Source organism: Melanotaenia boesemani, chromosome 12 (assembly GCF_017639745.1).
Source record: "Melanotaenia boesemani isolate fMelBoe1 chromosome 12, fMelBoe1.pri, whole genome shotgun sequence".
Taxonomy (NCBI): Eukaryota; Metazoa; Chordata; class Actinopteri; order Atheriniformes; family Melanotaeniidae; genus Melanotaenia; species Melanotaenia boesemani.
The window spans coordinates 18,967,663-18,987,901 of NC_055693.1; the positions used below are offsets into that span (position 1 = coordinate 18,967,663).

A 20,239-nucleotide genomic window follows, 5' to 3' on the forward strand; every position below is an offset into this window, starting at 1 on the left:
AGACAGCTGAATATGCTTCTCTCCTGAGTTGTTAATTGTCTAAATGACATTGATGTGGGGAGGGCATTCTAGCCATATGACCTTCATCCACTTGCTAGCTCTATGTTTTGTTTCAGTTTGAGTAAACCCTATAACAGTCTCTCTCTCTCTCTCTCTCTCTCTCTTTCTCTCTCTCTTTCTCAGATTGTGTCATGTCTTCTTGGTGATGGCCCAGTCTAATAAATGTTTGTTAAACATTTTTTTAAAACTAATTGTTGAAAATAATGATGCAGTGGAATGGGGCCTCTGTCTATTATCTGCTGCAATTATAATCCAATTACTGGCTGACAAAAAGGTATGTTTGTTTTATAGGGCTGAGAGATTTTTTATATTATTTTGTTGTTTAAATATATTGAAAGTACTAATAAGTTGATATCATTTAATGTCAAAAACAAAATATGCACAAATGGGCTGTCAGAAGGAAAGCATAATATTGCGAATCTATTGGATTATATTTGTTATAGCCCGGCTCAATGGCTGTAACAAAAATTAGAGGCAGAGTGGTGGCCGTCACATATGCCCCCCCAAAAACAGAAAAATAGAAGGAAATCATTTAGCACCACAGTTAACAAAAATGACTGAAGATTACAGTGAAAATGCATCATTTGGACTAACTTTAGAGTCAAGTAAAGTCCCACATGTATTAATAAGAGATTTTAGGTTCTACAGTAGTGAAAAAAATCTGCATTTCTAGTTAGTTGCATATGGTTGGACTTATTTAGATAATTGTGTAAGAAAACATCTAAAAAGCTGTAGCAGGAAGTTACCAGTGGGAGACTACTTGTGCTTAGGCACAAGTTATTTGGTAACAGTCAATTCTGTATTCTGATTTCTACTCTTTTTTTCCTTTTTGTTTTTTCCCTTCTGTTGAGTTTAAATGAGATTTTAAGTTTCACATTTATATGACATGAAACATTTAAATAAAAAATATTATTGCAGATGTTAAATATCCCAGGTCAAAAACAGAAAGGCTTTAGATATTATGTATTAACCCCAAAGCAAGTTGCAGCTTCATTGTATGTATAGCAAATTAATGATATAGCATGACTGAATGCAATTTTAATGTTGAAGCTATTAAAAAAAATATGAAGCAATATAATATCTAGATATACTTTTTAAAATGTGATAAGATTACGTAGATAACAGTTTAATATGCAGTTGCAGGCCCATTTTAAAAATGTATTTAACCTTGAGTAAACATTTAGGAACAACTCTTTACACTGTTAAATCTTAAGACTTATAAAACATTTATTTATTTGTTAGAAAAAGTTGTAATTTTATTATGCACAACAATTTTAGTAACCTCTTATTTCTTCAAGCGCACTTTAAAACTATCGGCATTTAGTACTTTTATAAGTAACAGCTGATGTCATTGGCTGCAGAACACAGTCTGTAAGAGATTACCTACAAGTTCAAATAAGCAATGATAGAGTGCCAATAGTGATACTGCAAGTCAGTTTCCTCCCTTTCCTTTCTACTTGGAAATGGCTAAAGTCCCCTGAAGCCGGTGACTTAACTGTCTCCCCGAACTCTGCAACACCGACTGGTGGTGCAGAAGCGCTGCTGATTAGCATGCAGTAATGATGGTGAGCTGGGCTCCATTGTTCTAACACCTCCCCTCTCCTCCGCACCAATCTGTCACCATTCAGTAGGCTAGAGCTGCCTCGAATGCTTCCCTCCACAAATGAGATGGATAATTAGTTGCCCCTCACGAATGCTGCTCTCTTCTCACCCCTGATTGCTTTCACCTTCTTGCTCCTGGCAATTTTGACACCTTGTAATCAGCCTGCTACTTCTCCATCTCAATCCATACCTTTTTTTTTTGGTCCCCTTTTATTTATTTTTTTTTTATATAGCTCTTAAAGATATTTCAAATCTACCAGTCCTTTGATAGCTGTCCCAAGGAAGTGGGCAGATCTTAAATTCTACTAAGAATTATGACAATAACACCCAAGTGCAGTTACAGTTCACATTTTTGTATACAGGAGTGAATGAATGTAGTGTAAGAAAATACACACAGACAAAAAAAAAAAAAAAAAAAAAAAAAAAAAATCTAGCTGTCAGTACGGGTTTCCTCTTCCAAATAACAACGAATGACAACATAATTATGAGCAAACAGCTGTTCATGATCCCAGAGAGAAAAGCATGCAGGCTGCACAATGTTCGACTGTTCACAGATTAAGCAGACAGGATCATTAGGGATATGTATTTGCCAAAAAATTCTGAATAAATTCTCCCCACCAGTGTTCATGGTACGATGCAAAATGTAAAATGATGTGGTTTATGTCACTCCAAAATAAACATGCATTATGTTTGACACATTACATTACATCAATATGTAATATTCACCTTTGTATATACACCAAATGGCAAGTATTTTCACTCTTCTGTTAAGTGGATGATGTGTGGTATTTAAATAGTGCTCCTCTATGTTAGTCTAATGACTCATTAGTTGGGAACAGTATATAGCATTATAACATCAAATTTTAACACCCTTTTGGGCTATTTATAGCACACAAGGAAGGGCTCAGTGGCAACAAGTCATTTCAGGTTCAAATAAATCAGTCTTTGGGGGGTATTCGATTATAGGATGGGAGTTATAATGCTCAGTACTTATGAATACAAAATATATATATGCTTTTTTTTTTTTTTTTTTTTTTTGTAGTCTTCACACCAGCTCATCTACCCAGCACAAGTGCTACCAGCCCAAAACTGAAGGTCAGCAAGGGTCTTGATGCACAACAAAGTGTTCCAACACATAGCGTCCTAGTTTCCTCAAACATCATCACACTGAGTGGTGAAAATCACTGCAATCTTTCTGAAAGTGTGAATAAACAATGATAACGACAGACGTTAGTTATGCCTTATTAACCCTTTAATGTTTGCATTAAGAAAAAAGCCACAGAAAAATGTTTACTTACATTGTTTTAATTTCCTTGGGACAAGAAGAGTAAGAATTGGTGGGTGTTTTTTTTTTTTAACAAAGGGTTGAGATCATAGTTAATAATATAATAATGATAATGATTAATGTGATGATCAAAACTTTAAAAAGTAATGGGATAACATATAATTACTTCAAAGTGATAGAGAGGGCTCAGGGTGGTTTATTTCCATAAAAATTTGATGAATTATAGTCACTGGAAATATAGATCTACAGTAGAGCAGAACATTAAAGGGTTAAAAAAAAAAAAAGTTCAAATCAGGTTTAGTCAAAGGCAGATTCACATAGTGAAAATGTTGTTTTTTTTTATATAATTTATTGCTAGCACTGTTTAATGGTTTTGACTTTTAAATATTTAAAGAAATCTGCATTGTTGCCAATAATCTTTAGCAAAATCCAGTATGTAATTTAAAGCTGGATGCCTACTTCCTGTAACTTCAAACAGCATACCGGGAGTAAAATCATTATATCACGTTCATATCGCCATTTAAATAAACAAGCCTATATAAACACATTTAAATATTACAAATGACAAAGCCATACCTTTTCAGACAGCCAAGCAATCTGTCATCAAACTGAATAATGAGTTCTAGAGCAGACAACCTCAATGAACACATGGTAAATTGCAACTGATTTCAGAGTTGGAAATATCTCTGCACCCTGAATGAAGTACAGCTGCTCGCATGATTGTGGACGGGTTTACTGTGGACGATCGGTGAGGAATTCACCAGCCCTGAATGGCATGCTGCCATTTCTGATACTTAGAACTGTTTTTTGAGCCAACATGAAAAGAGCGGGAATTGTGCGCTACGGTAATGTCCATTGATGAGGAAATTTTTTAATCTATATTTTACTACTTTTACAAGCAAAGCAACCTATTACAGATTCTTGCACCTGCATGCTGAAAAGAATTCAAATGATAAAAATTGTTGCAAGAGTAAATACTGGTTTATTTGCCTGTATATACCATGGATCATTGTAAAATTTCTGAGATTAAAAAAATCAATACGGGCCAGAGAGTGTACCATTTTTTATATTAAATAAATGGATTCAAGTCTTATTGCAGTGTCATTTGAAATCCTGTACAGCGCTTATACTTCATGGCGGGCAGGAGTAGACCATGAAAATGGTAAGATATGAAGCAGCTGAAACTTTTGCCCGTCTATGTCAATTTTCAGCTTCATTCTTAAGAGAAAAATGTGAATAGAGGTGAATGGTCATTCGGTCCTGAGGAACCACAGCCTGGCAGAAAGCACATTTATCCGGACTGCTGCTCAGAGGCGTCTCCGGTTCTGTTCCGACATCTCCAGCCTCACACAGCCCAGGGTTCCAGATAGGCTGCAGAATGAGGCACATCAGAGAATAAGGGATTATTTATGCCCTAAACAATCTGTCAAAGTATGCTCCATCACAAGGTTTTAAAGTTAAAGAAGAAAAACATGTTCTATGTCAACTAGATTATTCTCAAGTTTTTAATTATCATGCAATTCACATGTTTATCCAAACTAACAAAAAAAGAAATTCCTATGTTAAACAATTCATTGAAGAGCTGGACCAACTTTTAAATCTGACTGCGCATCATTGACAATTTTCTTTATTTGGAATTCACACATCAGCGATAAAATCCCACTAAACCATCTAACTTGCTACAGATCAGATTCAGACACTGTAATAAACTTCCATCTGGCTCACACTTTCAAGTAAAGTTGCCAAATATAACCAGAGCATCCATGCTTGGTAAAAAAAAAAAAAAAAAAAAGAGCGGGGGGTGGGGGGATCAGTACATATTACACAGTAATATGTCTGTAGTTTAGCAAAGGAATATTTTGGACTTCACACTGTTTTATCTCTCCATTAGCAAAGACCAATCAGAAACTGATAATTTGCTACAACTTTTCTCAGACACTTGTCCTGGGTTTCTCACCTGCTGGGGTCCCCGAACACTCTCCTGGGAGGGTGAAGATGATGTTGAGTGGGAGGGGGACGTAGGGTAGACAAAAGGCAGGGGCAATTCCACAGCCTCCTCCTCTGCCAGTGTGGAAGAGACACTATTTGGAGGTCGCTTCGTAGGCATGGCCAGACCAGTGTTTCTCTCTGGAGCACTGTTCAAGAAGTCATATTCACTATCCGCAGGGGGTGGAAACTTGACACTGAGTTTGGTGAGAGAGTCTACCAAGTCTCTTTCCTCCTGGCAGGCACCACGGGGCGCCAGTGGTGCAGGCAAGTGAGGGATAGCGACCTCTGGCCTTAAAGGTAAGGGAAAGGGTCTTTCTGCCTCTGCATTTCGGTCTGTGCATTGGATGGGCATGGAAAACCGCTGATCTGTCAGGTGACAGCAAAATGTGAGATTTTCATAAGTTATTGTTCCTTCATTCTCAGTCAGCATATATTTTTCAAAGACATTTACACCTAGTATGACTTGAAAAGCTACACACATTAAAAGAATAACACTTCCAAGTATTTACATACAGGCACCTTTCAATATGTAGTAACACATGATTTTCGCCCCCCAGACTATTTTTGTTTTGCTTTTTTAATCAAAACACAAAAGATTCCTTTCAACGGAGGTGACATAAGCAGTACACTCAGTAAAATCTCCAACTTTCACTTTCAAGATTTTGTTGATCATTAACTCTCTTACAAATAACAGTGAAAACTTAATTGCCCTTTTTTCTTCATTTTTAGCACCACTGGCATCTTTGACTGCCACCTTTGTGTAACAAATCGTACTCCTTTCCCCTCATAAGCTCCCCTTAAGTCATGTAGCTTAAAACCAAGATGTACCCAAAGAAAAGATGTAACACTAAATCCATGTCAGTAATTTCAAAAGATGCTCATTGAATTGCAATCAGTCTTACGTTAGGAATAAAACATCTTGACTTAAATGATTTGTTTCTATTAAACCAGATCAGAAAAGGGGGCAATAACTATTGGGCAGTGCTCCTCACTGGACACCTGCTCCACACCTTTTCCTCTCATAGACAGGAAATAAAACATTCACAGTTTGCACATTTTGGTTCATATTTAAGGTAAGCTGTTTGATTCACAAGGTAAACATAAGAACAAGGTTCACAAAGACACCTTTTTTAATTCATACTCAACAGAATACAACCAAACGACCAAGTAGATGTGTATTTCTCTAGACACCCCCAAATGTTTGTATTCTTTTTTTTATTATTATTATTATTCTAGTACATTTGAGATGTTTCTCAAGGTCACTATTTTCAACAGGCCAGCCATTTGCCCTGAGTTTAAGTTGACTTTATTGAGTTTTTAGTAAACATTTTAATATGTACCATGTTTTTTGTTGAATGTGTGTGTTTTATTTATTCATTCATTTATTTTATTTTTTTTACAGATCAGTTACTGGGATTAGGCTTTTTTTTTTATTCATTTTATTACCATTTTAAACGTTATTCATTATATAAAGAATAGTAGTATTTCCACATCTTCGAGTACTATTTCTATTAATGCAGTAACTTTTCAATGGACTGTCTGATCATTTAGAAATTACATATTTGAAAAAGTAAGTTCACCTTTTAGCTGTAAGGTTTTGCATATAAGGACATAATAGAAAATTTTATCCAGTTCTTATCAGGTCTTAAAGGTCAATTAAAAAACAAAATCAGATGAACAAGAAAGTATGTGTTTGATTAATTCATAAGCAGGTATGAGCACCTCCATAAAGCAGGAGTTTTGGCAGTTTGCTGGTCTGGAGCACTCAATTGTGTGTTAACACAATGCCAGGGAGGAAAGACATCAGCAATGATCTAAAGCTCAGACCATTGCAAAAATCCAAGAGCCACATCTCAGTCTCTAAAGGCCTCGAGCACCATGTTAAAGGTTTACAGTTAAAAAAAACAATTCATATAAATTCCTTTTTTTTAAAAAAAAAAAGGAGAAATTAAGAACAATAAAGGTCTGTTCTGGGATTTTTTTTTTAAATGAGCCACATTTGTTTGCATTACATAAAAGAGAAACATTTTCATCACCACTATTATATGAAAACTACATCCTTTTTATGAAAAATCATTCATCTGCTATGTAGATAAAACCTTAGGCATTTCTCAGTGGTGTTAGTAAACGTGTCATTTTATTTAGAGCTGGTCAGCTGTGGTTACAAGGGCAACCTGGCCTTGTCCTCAAGTTCTACTTAAGTAGTTGCTATCTCATAAAGAAAACTAAAATGCTTACAAGCCCATAAGCTCTTTTTCCTTTTGTTACAGGAAGGTAAATTTAAAAAGATGGTTCCAGCTGTGCAAACCAAAGGTCAGCGTTACCATTTGTTGTGTCATGTCCTCCATGGAATCTCTTCAGGTGATCCTTTTGTCTTCTGGTTAGAGACCGGATCTGTCTGAATTGGCCTTGAATTGCTTCAAATGCCTCTAGCATGTCCTGACTGACAAATAAATGAACAAAGAAATAAATGTGAGGGTATAAATACATCAAATCTTGAACTGCACTGTACATAATTAAAAAAAAAAAGAAGTCTTGTAAGGAGAAACACATACTAGTCAACGCTGCTGTTGACAGGGAAATTAGGAGCAACAGTGCCCATATTCTCCTGAAAAAAAGACAAATTGAATTTGCTTTGATCATTAACAATAATTATTCATGTGCAGGCTTATTGACAATAGTGCACTTTGAATAATACATCACGAGTGAAAAACGTTTCCTGGTTTGTTGAACAAAACACACAAAGCTGAAGCTGCTGAAATGCCCAGCGATATTATCCTCTAGCACCATCTGGTGATGTAAAAGTGGACTCAACATGTGTGTACCCTTAGCAGCACTGTAATCCACATCAAAACAGTCAATAACAAATTATCAGGACATGCTGAAGTTTGATCAAATGTTAGATATAACTTTCCTGTCAGTTTATTTAATGAAGCAAGCAAGAGCAGAATATCTTAAAACTATTCTCAGTGTCAAGGTCCCAAATACTGAGAAACAACAGCCAGAGAGCTGCTTAGACAGAAGAAAAGCTACCAACAGTAAATATATAAATATAAAATAAAACTTGTATACAAAGAGACAATGTTTGAAATTCAGTGTAGAGATCACATATGGGCTAACAGCACTCTGGCCTTCACAGTTACCACAGGGGCACAGGCATGATGCACTCCTGTAACAACCTTTTAAACAGAAGCAAAAGCTTTAAGCAGAAGTACTATCAGCTTCTATGTAAGTGAGAGGAAGGACATTTTTTTACTGGATCCACATCCTTAATTTAATGAAAACATGAATAGAGCTATGACAGTTTATATAACTGTGAACATACCGGGTATTGTGTTTTCCTATAAGTGCTGCCCCCTTCCAGGAGATGGTTGCAAGGCTCACATTTCATCTCTTCTAAGAATCCCATAAAATAGAAATTTATCAGTGTTACATAACGAGGGATGAAACGGATTATAAATCATTAGACAATAAAAGCATATTCCTATGCGTAAAATGCAATGTGGTGAATCAATGACCAAGTTAAGATACAGTAGAGAGATCATGTTGCCCTTCTCACTAACCTGAAGACTGTCTTGTTGATGACAACTTAGCTTCAAGTTCAGAAATCAACTGTTGCTGGTCATTTATCTGCTTTTGAAGTTCTTGAGTGTATCGCTCGTAATATTCAGTCTGTAAACAGATGGTTTCTGTTATTTTTCTGGAACCAGCAAACCCAACCCCCCCCCCCCCCCCCCCCCCACACACACACACACACACATACACATAACATAGCTTTAAGTTACTAAAGTTTCTCTTGTAAAGCAGGCATGTCTGGCATACTGTTTTGCATTGCACTGGCCATGACTGGCTCATTATATACACAAATTTTCCTTGTGTCGTACCATTTTCTGCAGCTCCTTTTTAGCATTGTCCTTCTCGATGGAGACCTGACGGTAAGCTTCAAAAGCTTTGTTGAGTTGGTCTCCAATGTTCCTCTCCATTTCTTGTGCTCCACAATCATCACTGACACAGCAGACATGAGCCCTATGAGTAAAATTATAAAACATTTTATAATTTTACTGCTGAGCACACTCTCAGTACCAAATATCTCAATCACTCTTTTAACCTCCTTTCAAATCATGCAGATAATGCCATTTTAATTTTTCTTTTCTTTTTTCCTTGTTTAATATTTTAACTTGCCTTTGTGTACTTTAAAAGTACAAGAAAAACGGCAGTAAATATCTAAAGTGCTGCCAAATAGTTTGGCAAGATGAAATAAACAACGGATGCAATGACAAAAACTGTGCCAAGCCTGACTGAGCAATCTTCTTAATATTTACTGGTTATCATTAATATTCTCAGTTTTGTGAAGTAGAAAATTGTACTCACATTTCTAACACTGAGGCCTTGCTCTTGATCTATGAGAAATGATGATGAGACACTAAACTACTGAAAAGCGATGACAAATAATTTATGACACTCATGTTGTATGTGTGTAATTGGTAATGTAGAATATAATATAGTACAAGTGCACCAATACAGTCCTTACATTTGTTTAATCTACTCCTGTTAATATAGATTTTTTTATGTGCATGTGAAACATTCAGATATAACTGCAGCTTAACTATTGCAGCAAACACTATTGTAATGAAAGGATGCATAACAAAGCTGTGGCAGTCTTACCAAGAACTTTCAATAAATTATTGAGCACTATTCGTGGTAAATATCACAGCAACAGTTAGTACCTGTCAATGATAGCACCTACACACTATGCAAGAGTGTTACGATACAACGAATTGAAGAAATGAACGTTAACACTTACGTTGAAACCTGCTGTGACACAACAGCGTATCATTTTAAAGTGTCATTTTAAAAAGTAGCTCACACAGTTCCGTATTCTTTAAATGTTACTGACTTACTGACTAGCTCTGGCTCATTCAACCGGTGTTCGGTAAAGCGACCGAGAAAGATCCGTTTAGCTCGCTGCCAGTATAATCGTCTTCTTACCTTCATTCGAGTTACTGTTAAAAGTCAAATGTGTTGTTTTGACACCACCGGAGCGCTGTCGCCTGTTCAGATACAAAGTTACGGAGTAGCAGAGAGGATATGGCAATGATTTTTCTTTTTTTCTCTCTCTCTCTCTTTCTCTCTCTCTCCTTTTTTTTTTTTTTTTTATATTATTATTTTTATTTTTTTTACATAGCCTAGTTGAGTTTGGGAACTTCCCTCGGGGAATCCCCGCTCGGTAGACTTCCGCCTTTGCTCCAGCCGGACCAATCAGCGCCGAGCTCAGAGGAGAGCAGGGTGGTTAGCTGGTTGAGGGTTCTTCCAGCCTACGCGTCTGCAAACCGACTGCTGTGCTTGAAAACTGTCCCTAATTTCAGTTAAGCTGTGCTCATTTTTACTTTGCACAACTTTCATATGTTGCTAAAAATGTTTTGTTTTTCTTTTTTAGCAAATACTCTTGAGAAAACTAGAATGCTAAGCCGGTAAGCAATAAGTTAGCAAATACTTCTGAGCCTATATTGTAATAACTCTATTAAATATCACTTCATTTGGGAAGATTTATGTGCATGAAGTTCCTAAACATGATAAGATTGAAATATAATGCAAACCCACTATCAAATGTGCAATTAATTAAATTTCCTGTTGATATACATCTAATTCAGCTTAGGAATTGGTAATGCATGAATGTTTTTTGTTTTAGTTTGTTTTGTTGTTTTTTTTTATCAACAACTAAAATCAGAGTGTTGCATAACATTAAAAATGCATCTTTGAAATAAAATATGAATTAGGTTCAAATATTCAAATGCATTTATGTTTATAGTTACTCACAGCTGAGCTCAAAAATATTTATATTGATTTAATTGTCCGTTACAAAGAGTAAAAAACAAAGTAACAGTTCTGCTGTATCTTTATTTTGTTACATTTTATTGCAGTTTTTGTCCTGAAAAAAACTGCTGTTAAAATTCACACAATATGCCATGGCCATATATAAGTTTGGGCTTAAATGTGAATACAGTTAGGTCTGGTTAAAACATTGGACATTCTAGACAAGAGCTTATATTTTTGATAGATATTTTTCTGCATAAACATCAGTAAGTGCAAGGCTCTGCTGACAAAACTATTTTTATTCATCCTGTTTCTACACAACTGATGCCTCTTGATGAATGGCATCTGCATTGTTTAATCCAAAGGTATGAGGGTTAATGACTCAAGGGTTATATTTTTCAACTGTATCACCTATGGCTTTGTCTAAGTGCATCCATAGCCAACCAACTAAATGCTGGAGGCATGGCCTAGAATACTAACCAGTAGATGGCAGCTAAGAGTGACTTTTTGAGAAGAAGCAGTCATGAAAGTAAATGACTTGAGATTCTCAAAAAATAGAGCAACATTATGCTCTGTCTGCTGAAGGCAGAAACACAAGTTGCTGGAATTTTAGATTAACATGTTTTATTTTTGTGATAGAGACTGGGGCATTTACAGTACCTGTCAAAAGTTTAGACACACTTTCCCAGTAGATTTACCTGGAATGTGTAACCAGACGTTTGACTGGTGTGTGCTTGAATGTTTTTTTGGTTTGGTTGGTTGGTTGATTTTTTTTTTTTTTTTTACATATTTTCTATAAGTTTTTATATTATTGTACAAAGGAAGAACATACACTCTATATTTTCTGTTGGGACCAGCACGTTTCCTCATCTGACAAAGGTGTTTACAAATGACAAAGCAGATGTGTGAATGAGCATTACTTGCCTTCGTTATGGGTCAGAATTAAAGCAGACCTTCATGTGATCTATGTGCCTCAGTGGGGCTTCCGTTAACAGGCCCCTCCAGGGGTCATTTCCCTCAAGTCCTTTTACAGAGATTGTCATCCTTGACCCGGGCTGACATTCCAGCTTCAACCTCTGCTCCTACTGAGAATGACTTACAGACCCCAGACCACTACAAACAACTCTAATTCATAACTTCCTCTAACAGAACAGCAGGATAACTTATGGGGTTTCACATACATTTTCATGGTTGCTTTGAACTCTTGGCAATCTGACATAACCCTTCTCTTGTGGTTCTGGTATAGAAAAATGTCTCTCAGACTGTGGTATACTGATAAGCAATGATGTTATAACTGAGCACTGAGTCGAGCATATGAGTCATTTCAATGACCACACAATCATTCACCTCAAATACCATTTTCTTTCTCTGTTTAGTTCACAATTCTCCCTCTGTTCATATTTCCTGAGGAGGAAATTCTATTACTCAGCTGGCTGCACAGCACATTATGTGTTTCAAAAAACATCAGAAAATTAGATTAAACAAATGTTCTACAATTCCATTTTTATAAACTCTACATGGCATATTTGGCTGAGAAGTGACCACACTAAAGACTGCAGACCTGGTGAAATGGATTTATGAATACTGGTTCCTTTTATATGCCACTAATTCTTCTCTGTTTCTTTGAAAGAATGACTCCAATGCACTTTCTTCACTCTCCCTTGCATAAACCATAAATCAGAATGAAGATTTGTCATGCATTACTGTTGGCAGGGAACTTAGGATGAAAGATGTGTATCATCAATTATCATTCCCGTCATCAATGGGCATTTCCTGTATTGTGAAACCAAAGTGTATTTGAACTTTTCTAGGCCATTCAAACTGGAAGAACTGGATTACACTGGTGTCTTGGCCTTGTTATACAATGCTATTACCTTTAAACATGTAGTCAACTAGCTTTTTAACAGACATACATGTCAATGTATGTTATAAATTGAGCAGAGAGCATATCAAAGCTGATATCAGGTTAGAATAACACACCAGGTACTCCCTGGATGGATCGTTACAGAGCCAACACAGGCAAATGAAGCTAACAACCACTCATGGTAACCAAAATCTGTAAATTTTTATGATTTTGACTTTGACTTTGTTTAATGTGAGACTAAATGAAGCCAAGATTTTTCATGTTTTTCTTGCAAACTGTATATTATTTATTGATATACAGCATAGAAATTAGGTATACTACTACTGCTACTAGTACAACTACTATTAATCCTGTAATATTGTTATTTCAAACAGGTGAAGTCAGCAGGTGATAGTAGTAATGATTTGGTGCAAACACAGCATCAACAAAAGACATTGAGTCTTTGAACATGCATAAAATAATTATTTTATTTTATAAAAACACAAATGGTTGTCCTCTTCCTTCTGCAAACATGAATTAAGGTGTGGAACAGGGTAACATGTCGCATTTTTTTCTGATACAATCCTCCACATACTCTCTGTTTGGTACAGGTCAGGACTGCAGACATATCTTTGTAATGTGAGCTGAATGGGGTTTTGCATTGTCTTATTAAAAATGCATGGAAGTTCCTGCAAAGATGTAGACTTAAAGGCAAATGATACTCTTAAAAATCTCTGTTTACTTATCTGCAAAGTTCCCATTATGTAGGTAACTGTAATGTAGAGGTGGGCAGAGGTATTAAAGTGACCCCCTCGCCCATTATTGTTTCAGCTAATAATAATAATACACCTCATGACACAGTGCTGTCTGATGGATCAATGATCATGGGCTTCCTGCTTAGGCTTGCACTGAGATTCTTTTGGATTCATTGACTTTTTTATTGATATTTTACACACTGAAAAGGGAAAATGTGCAAACCCCTTACAAACCTTCTTTGAGGAATATTGTTTTTAAAGATTTACAAAAGAGTAAATATCATGTGCTTATGTTGTCTGGAATGAAATAAATACATAGAAGAAAGAGGTGATGTGAGAATGACTGCTTTTCTTTATTTGAATCCATGTTTTTCCAGCTTTTTTCCAATTCATAGTTGTATATATCCACAACATCCAGAATTAGCAGGCTCAACTAATTCGTTGAACCAACAAAACCATCATGTATCAACTGATCACCTATAATATCATATTCCCCAAGCAAACAGTCCCATCAGCTTCACTGTTTTCTCGGCGCTAAAAAGATACTAAGCTTGGTGTTATAGGGGGTCCTGTTGTAAACACAGATCAAATTGGAGCTTGGCTCAGCAGTAAATCTTGAGCCTATGAAGGTCCATTCACGTTTCCTCCATGTCTAGCAAAATAAACAATTTGCTGTAGGTCTGCAGAAACTTGAGATATGACAGAGGGCAGAGCTGAGAACTCTGGCATGCATGGAGGAGGAGGGGAGAGGAATGTAGGGAGAAACACACAGATCAGATTTCAGGAGCCCAGAGGGAGGTGAGGAAGAATGAAAAGAAAACTGGCTGCAGGAGACATACAAACTCTACAGGAAAGGAAAATAATAGGGATTAAAATAATAACTTCAAGATGAGGATTGTAGCTTCTTCCAAGCAAAGAAAAAAAAAAACACTGTTTTTAGTGTCACCCCATGCATACAGCTAAATTGTATTCCCAATTAAATTCATATTTCCACTTTCCATTAAAAGCTAAAGCTGCAAATGTTTTAGATGCAGCTCTAAACTCACAGGCTTCTAGTCTTTCGATGATAAATGGAAGCAAGAAGATGAATATGCTAAAAACCTGAGTGTTGGCTTTTACTTTTATAAACCTAATCCAGTGGAGAAGCAAAGCAAAGACCTGCCAGCATTAGCTTGGGTTAAGCCATATTTGTATTTTTGTTACGATTTTTTTGTTAACGGCTTTCATCTGAGCAGAAATACTGCTGTTTTACTGCATGCTTTTAGAATTTCCCAATTGATAGCAAGAAGATCTCTCCCTGATCCTTTAAACAAAAGAGCTAAACCACAAAGCTCTGCTTGAAAACAAATATTGTGCTTTAAATGCAAGATAGAAATTCAAACCATACCCTGAGCATCTCTATTCAAAGGGTTGATCAGCCATGCATCCCATTTCTCTAAGTATCACTGAATCTATTTAAATGACATTCTGTGCTAATTTTGATATTTGTGGTAAATGCTAAAATTCAGTTTTAGTAAATTATTCATGACATATTTGACTCCATGGCCAGGTAAGTCAACAGCTTATAGCTGTGCTCAAACCTTTGCAATAATTTCTGATTGAGAAGTGACAGAGCTTTTAAGACATCCTTAATCAGTGGACAAGGGCAGTCACATTGGTGTCTATGTTCCACCAAGTAAGATTTGACTGTTAATGATGCAATGCAAATATTCAGAACCAGTATCTTCATGGAATTAGTTGGAATGGAAGCAATTTCTGCAAACCAAGAACTGACGGGGAATATTTTCTATATTTTAATCCATGAACATATGATAAGTCAGAGGTACACACGACTCAAAAAGCAGAGTTTTGCCATAACAGTTGTGACAGAGATGTTGTGCTCGTTCTTCCAATTATTTTCTGATAAATACATATAGCATGAAGTGATATGACTGGTATTTGCTGATATTATCTGCAGAACTGAATTATGAAAGCAACCAACTAAAGGTCTAATTAAGGCATTAGCAACACCATGTGCACTACTGAGTCCATGTTGTACTTATGATGTAGGCCTATGCTGCTGGTCCAGAGTTTTGTTCATGTGCTACATGACAAATGAATAGATTAAATTAAAGAAAAGAAAGTTCTTAAAACCAAGATTTCACCAGTCTGTACCATAGCAGCATTCTTAAATTGTTCATTATTTGTCTGTAATCTTTCAAAGAGTAGTAAACCCCTCCCCAGCTTTACGTCTGAGTGAAGCTGGGGCGCTCAGCCCCTCTGGGTTTCTCCTCTTATGTTACTGACCTGTTGCCAATTAATTTGATTAGCAGAGATGTTCAAATGGAGTTGAGCTTTCAATAACCGTTCCAAAGATGTGTGGCTCATGCACCAGTTTTATTTTATTTTATTTTTTTTAGTTATTTATACATGCCTTGGGCATCAAATTTAAAATAAAGATTTCACCTTCTGAGATGTTGTTCTTGATCATTTTCAGGGAACCATTAGTTTCATTGTATTCTGTTTCATTTATATTTTTAAAAGCATGTCATGTGTTTTTGGAGACAGGACTGTAAAATTGTACAAAGAGTCAGTTTTAAACGGAGCCAAACTAAAAAGTGGTGAAGGGCTACATGAGGTTAAAGAGGCTTTGGAAAGTCCCTTGGCCACGAGGAGCACTCTAGTTCTGTTATCCTAAAATGATAGCTGCACAAATCCTCCCTTTTGGTGCATTCTTCAACATATTTTTGGAGCAGACATTATAGAATGGGCTTATTCAGTTTGTTTTGGGTTGTTATGCAGTGCTTCTAAATATACAAGCCAAAAGTCACCTCGAAGCCATGGTCACATTTAAACTGATGCGTAAAATAGTCTGTTATTGAAATCTCTAAAAATCTTATCTCATAATTATGCAAATGAAACCTTGAAATTGTTTTGTTTGTTTTTTCCATTTACTTTTAACCTTTAATTTTGGGGGCAAATACATAAATATCTCATCATGTTCCTGCCCTTGTGTTCCTTTTCAAGACTCTTTTGGAAATCAGTGATTAAGGTTGTCTCTTCCAAAGCAAACTTTAATGATCAAACTTCATTGTCAGGAGAAAACATTTACTACTATGGTGACAATGTAGACAAAAGCATTATGCTGAGGTGGAACAGCGCCATACAATGTTTACAATAAATTTTGGAGAGTTGCTCGGCCGCAAAATGTACACAATGAAACAGCCCAGCGGCGCTGCTCTTTATGTCGGTGTCAAGCCTGAAAGAACTGCCTTTGTACTAGTATTACTCCTGTGGGACATTTGCAAAATGAAGGCCATGCTCCACAGCTAAACCTTTTCCTGCTGCCACTTCCTCATAATCAAAGTTTTTAAATAAGAGTCAAATATGGGTAAATTTGAATAAAAACAACAAATCCCTAAATGTGCAGAGTGTTTTAGAAACCACGAGCGAAGATCATTTATTAGGGGGATATAGTAATCATAACCATACAAACTTAAAAATTAAATAAGTCAATAAAAATGCATTGCCTTGAAGAGGTATTCTTACCCCTTGAACTTTTCCACATTTTCTCATGTTACAACTACAAACTTTAATTAATTTGATGGGGATTTTAGGTGATAGACCAACACAAAATAGTGCATAATTATAAAGTAGAAAGAAAATTATACATGGTTTAAAATTTTTATCATTTTTTCTTTAATAAAAAAAATAAAAATCTGATAAGTCTGGCATGCATTTGTATTCAGCCCCCTGTGTCAATACAACTGCAGGTCTTTCGGGCTATTTCTCTATCGGCTTTACACATCTAAAGACTGAATTATTTACCCATTCTAGCTCACATTCAGATTGGGTGTGTAGTGTTAGTTTTCTGACACACATAGGATTTTACTTTTTGGACAAAAAGCTTAACTTTGGTCTCATCTAATCAAAACATCATTGGTTGCTTCACTGTTTTTTTTTTTTTTGTTTGGTTGGTTTTCGTTTTTGTTTGTTTTTTTGTTTTGTTTTTTATAACCTAACATTGCTTTAGACTTCTCCACTAAATAAAAAAAACTTCTCCACAACTGACCTATTGGGAATGCTCCTTGGTCTTCATGCTGTTTGCTTACTGATGTTCTCCTGCAAACCTCTGAAGCATCACAAAACAGCTGTATTTATACTGAGAATAAATCGCACACAGGTGGACCCAGTTTACTAATTAAATGACTTCTGAAGGCAACTGGTTGCACTGGACTTCATGTAGAGGTATCAAAGGGGAGGTTAAAACGAATTGATGCCACATTGTTCTCATTTTGACTTTGAAAGCTATGAATCATTTTCTTTAAATTTTCAGTTATGTTCTGCTTTGTGTTGGTCTGTCACATAAAATCCCAATAAAATGGCAGGTGGCTGCCCTCCCTGAGCCGGGTTCTGCCGGAGGTTTTTCCTTCCTGTTAAAAGAGAGCTTTGTTCTTTTAGGTGTTGCAATTAATTGGTTTGAATTGTTTTATCTTTAAAGTGCACTGACATGTCTTTGTCTTTGTCTTTGTTGTAAATTGGCACCATACAAATAAATAAAATGTGGGAAACTTCAAGGGATATGGGTATTTTCTCAAAGCACCGTATTGGTGAGACACTTCCACACTAGAATGTGAAATGGCTATGTTTTTTTGCAGCTGTTTGGCTAAGGCTTAAATGTTTAAATTGCCTTTTTTCAGGCTAATATGGCAGTGTTAATCTTCCCAAATCATAGCATCCATGTGTTTTGCATGATGTGAAACTGTTGCACATGTTCAAGAACATTAATATTACCAACCTTTCAAAGCTCCAAAGGTTTACCTATATTTTCCTCTATAATTTGCAACAAGTTTGCATCTTGCATTGTGTAAAAAAAATTAAAAATGTGACATTACAAAATTATATCATGTTTTAAAATGCTTATAATGAGGGAGGATGAGGGGCACTATGGATTGTCATACAAAAAGACCACGGTTGAATCCCGGGCCAAAACCACAGGATGGCCAAATGCAGTGCAGAGGTGAAATAAAAATTCTATAAGGGAATTAATTGAATAAGATTCAAGGATTTAATGTTTCTTTAATACCTAAAGTCATCTTGTGATGGCAGCACTCATGCACCTACAACATTTACACAACAGTAATTACACTTGATCTAAAACACACTCAACAACTAAGGGACCAGATGGTGTGTAAGAGGGAATCAACTGGGCAAATGCTGATAATGACCTACATGCAGAGTGGCACACTGAATATGGCACTCACATCTTCTTTAGTTTGCGTGTTTGTTTTACCATGGTTAATTTACCTTGTATAAGCCCATTTAAACTCTTCCACTCATGCAGAAATGTATACAAAGCTGTTACTTACAGCTTCCCCAGAGCTGCTCAAACAGTGCAATGCTGTTGTGTTTTCAAGACTTCAGGGATGAGTGAGAACAACTACTAACATAGCACAATGTCTTAAAATAACCTAACTCGATTATTTCCTCTGGAAATACCCAAAGTGTGTATGTGAGCATAAGCTTGTGAAATGTGTGTGTGTGTGTGTGTGTGTGTGTGTGTGTGTGTGTGTGTGTGTGTGTGTGTGTGTGTGTGTGTGTTTTTTATTTTTTTTTTTTTTCTTTTTTTTTTTGGGTGACCTTATAATCTTTGCACCTCTGCATGTTTGTGCTTGATAAAGCAGTTATAAATGTGCAATCTGAACCTGCACTTACAGTATATAAAGATCTCCTTCAGGGGAATAACATCTTCTAAACAGTTTGTGTTTCCACTGTAATTTCATATCTAAAAAACTTTTTTTTTCATGGTTTGTTTTTAAACTGAAATGGCTTTCTTGTGAATAAGTCTATTTCGGTGCAACAAATGCAGATATTACCGACAACCTTTTCTTTCAGAGTTTCATAAAAGCTGGTTCAATTACCCCTCTGTGTATGCCAACCCACCCAGCCCCCCAGCATCCTGAGCAGAGTGCTGAATTAGACCTCACTCTCTTTCCTCAAATGTGTGACCCATTGACCTCTGCTGGCCTTGTGAACTTCTCTACAAGAGTGCTGACCTTTCATTCAAGTTGACTTATCGCCATACCTTTTGCTACATGGACTATAATTGAGAGGATTGTTGAATTGTGTCTAAACACAATATCGTTTTACATCCAGAGCAAAACACATATCAGCTATTATTTTCTCAACTGCACATTTGTAGTTTGATGAGTCAGTGAAAGAGGATACTATGACCAGCTCATACAAAACAGCTGCTACTTAAACTTGAATCAGAAATGAAAAAATTAACGTCAGAACAAGATTGGTTTTCTAATCAGAAGCTGTCACAGGTTGGTAGATTGCTTTTTGTTTATGGTCCATCTGGCCTGTCTCAAAAAACAAACAAACACATACACACACACACACACACACATTTAACCACCACTCACATTCAGAGGATCAGGCTACAGATAACAGAAACCACCTCTGTTGCAAAACCTTCACATAAAAGGATTGTTTCCAAACAAGCAGGACAACATAGGTTCCCAATTTTCTCTGTGGTTTCAAATAGTTATTTCCAGACATTTTGCAATATACAACATTATTCTGTCCTCATCCAACGCTTAGAAAGTAGAATTTTGTTTAGCACAGTAACATACTTTAAATTAATCATATTTTTTTAAGCACACAATGTCCCAGTCAGTCTTGTATATCTGTTTTAATAATTGGAACATATTTCATTAAAAAAAATTAAACCATCATATTTATTATTATTTTATAAGTTCATACTCTGTGGTCTCATTGTGCTTATCTATATATCAGAATAAACACAATATTCTGCTTTACATTTTTTACTAAAATTATATTCAGCATGTGTTACGAACGGTGTTACAACAGTATATGTGTGATAAGTGTGATGAATATAGGTATAGC

At 36.0% G+C, this 20,239-nt stretch overlaps 1 protein-coding gene across 7 annotated transcripts; it reads right to left on the reverse strand.

Annotated features, from left to right (window-relative positions):
* Positions 1-2,652: 2,652 nt before the first annotated feature.
* On the reverse strand, positions 2,653-10,142 carry tank (TRAF family member-associated NFKB activator). 7 transcript variants are annotated; one of them, XM_042002712.1, is made up of 9 exons: positions 9,926-10,142; positions 9,308-9,336; positions 8,821-8,962; positions 8,500-8,608; positions 8,262-8,332; positions 7,492-7,544; positions 7,261-7,379; positions 4,905-5,302; positions 2,653-4,318 (listed from the first exon to the last, which is right to left on the reverse strand). In XM_042002712.1, the coding sequence occupies exons 1-9, from the start codon at positions 9,929-9,931 to the stop codon at positions 4,148-4,150; spliced, it is 1,098 nt and encodes a 365-aa protein (XP_041858646.1). In that variant the 5' UTR covers positions 9,932-10,142; the 3' UTR covers positions 2,653-4,147. The 7 variants fall into 7 exon arrangements, with proteins under 7 accessions (XP_041858646.1, XP_041858647.1, XP_041858645.1 ...); XM_042002713.1 differs by lacking the exon at positions 9,926-10,142 and adding an exon at positions 9,838-9,904; XM_042002711.1 differs by lacking the exon at positions 9,926-10,142 and adding an exon at positions 9,741-9,788 and having other exon boundaries at positions 8,262-8,329.
* Between the last annotated feature and the right edge of the window lie 10,097 nt (positions 10,143-20,239).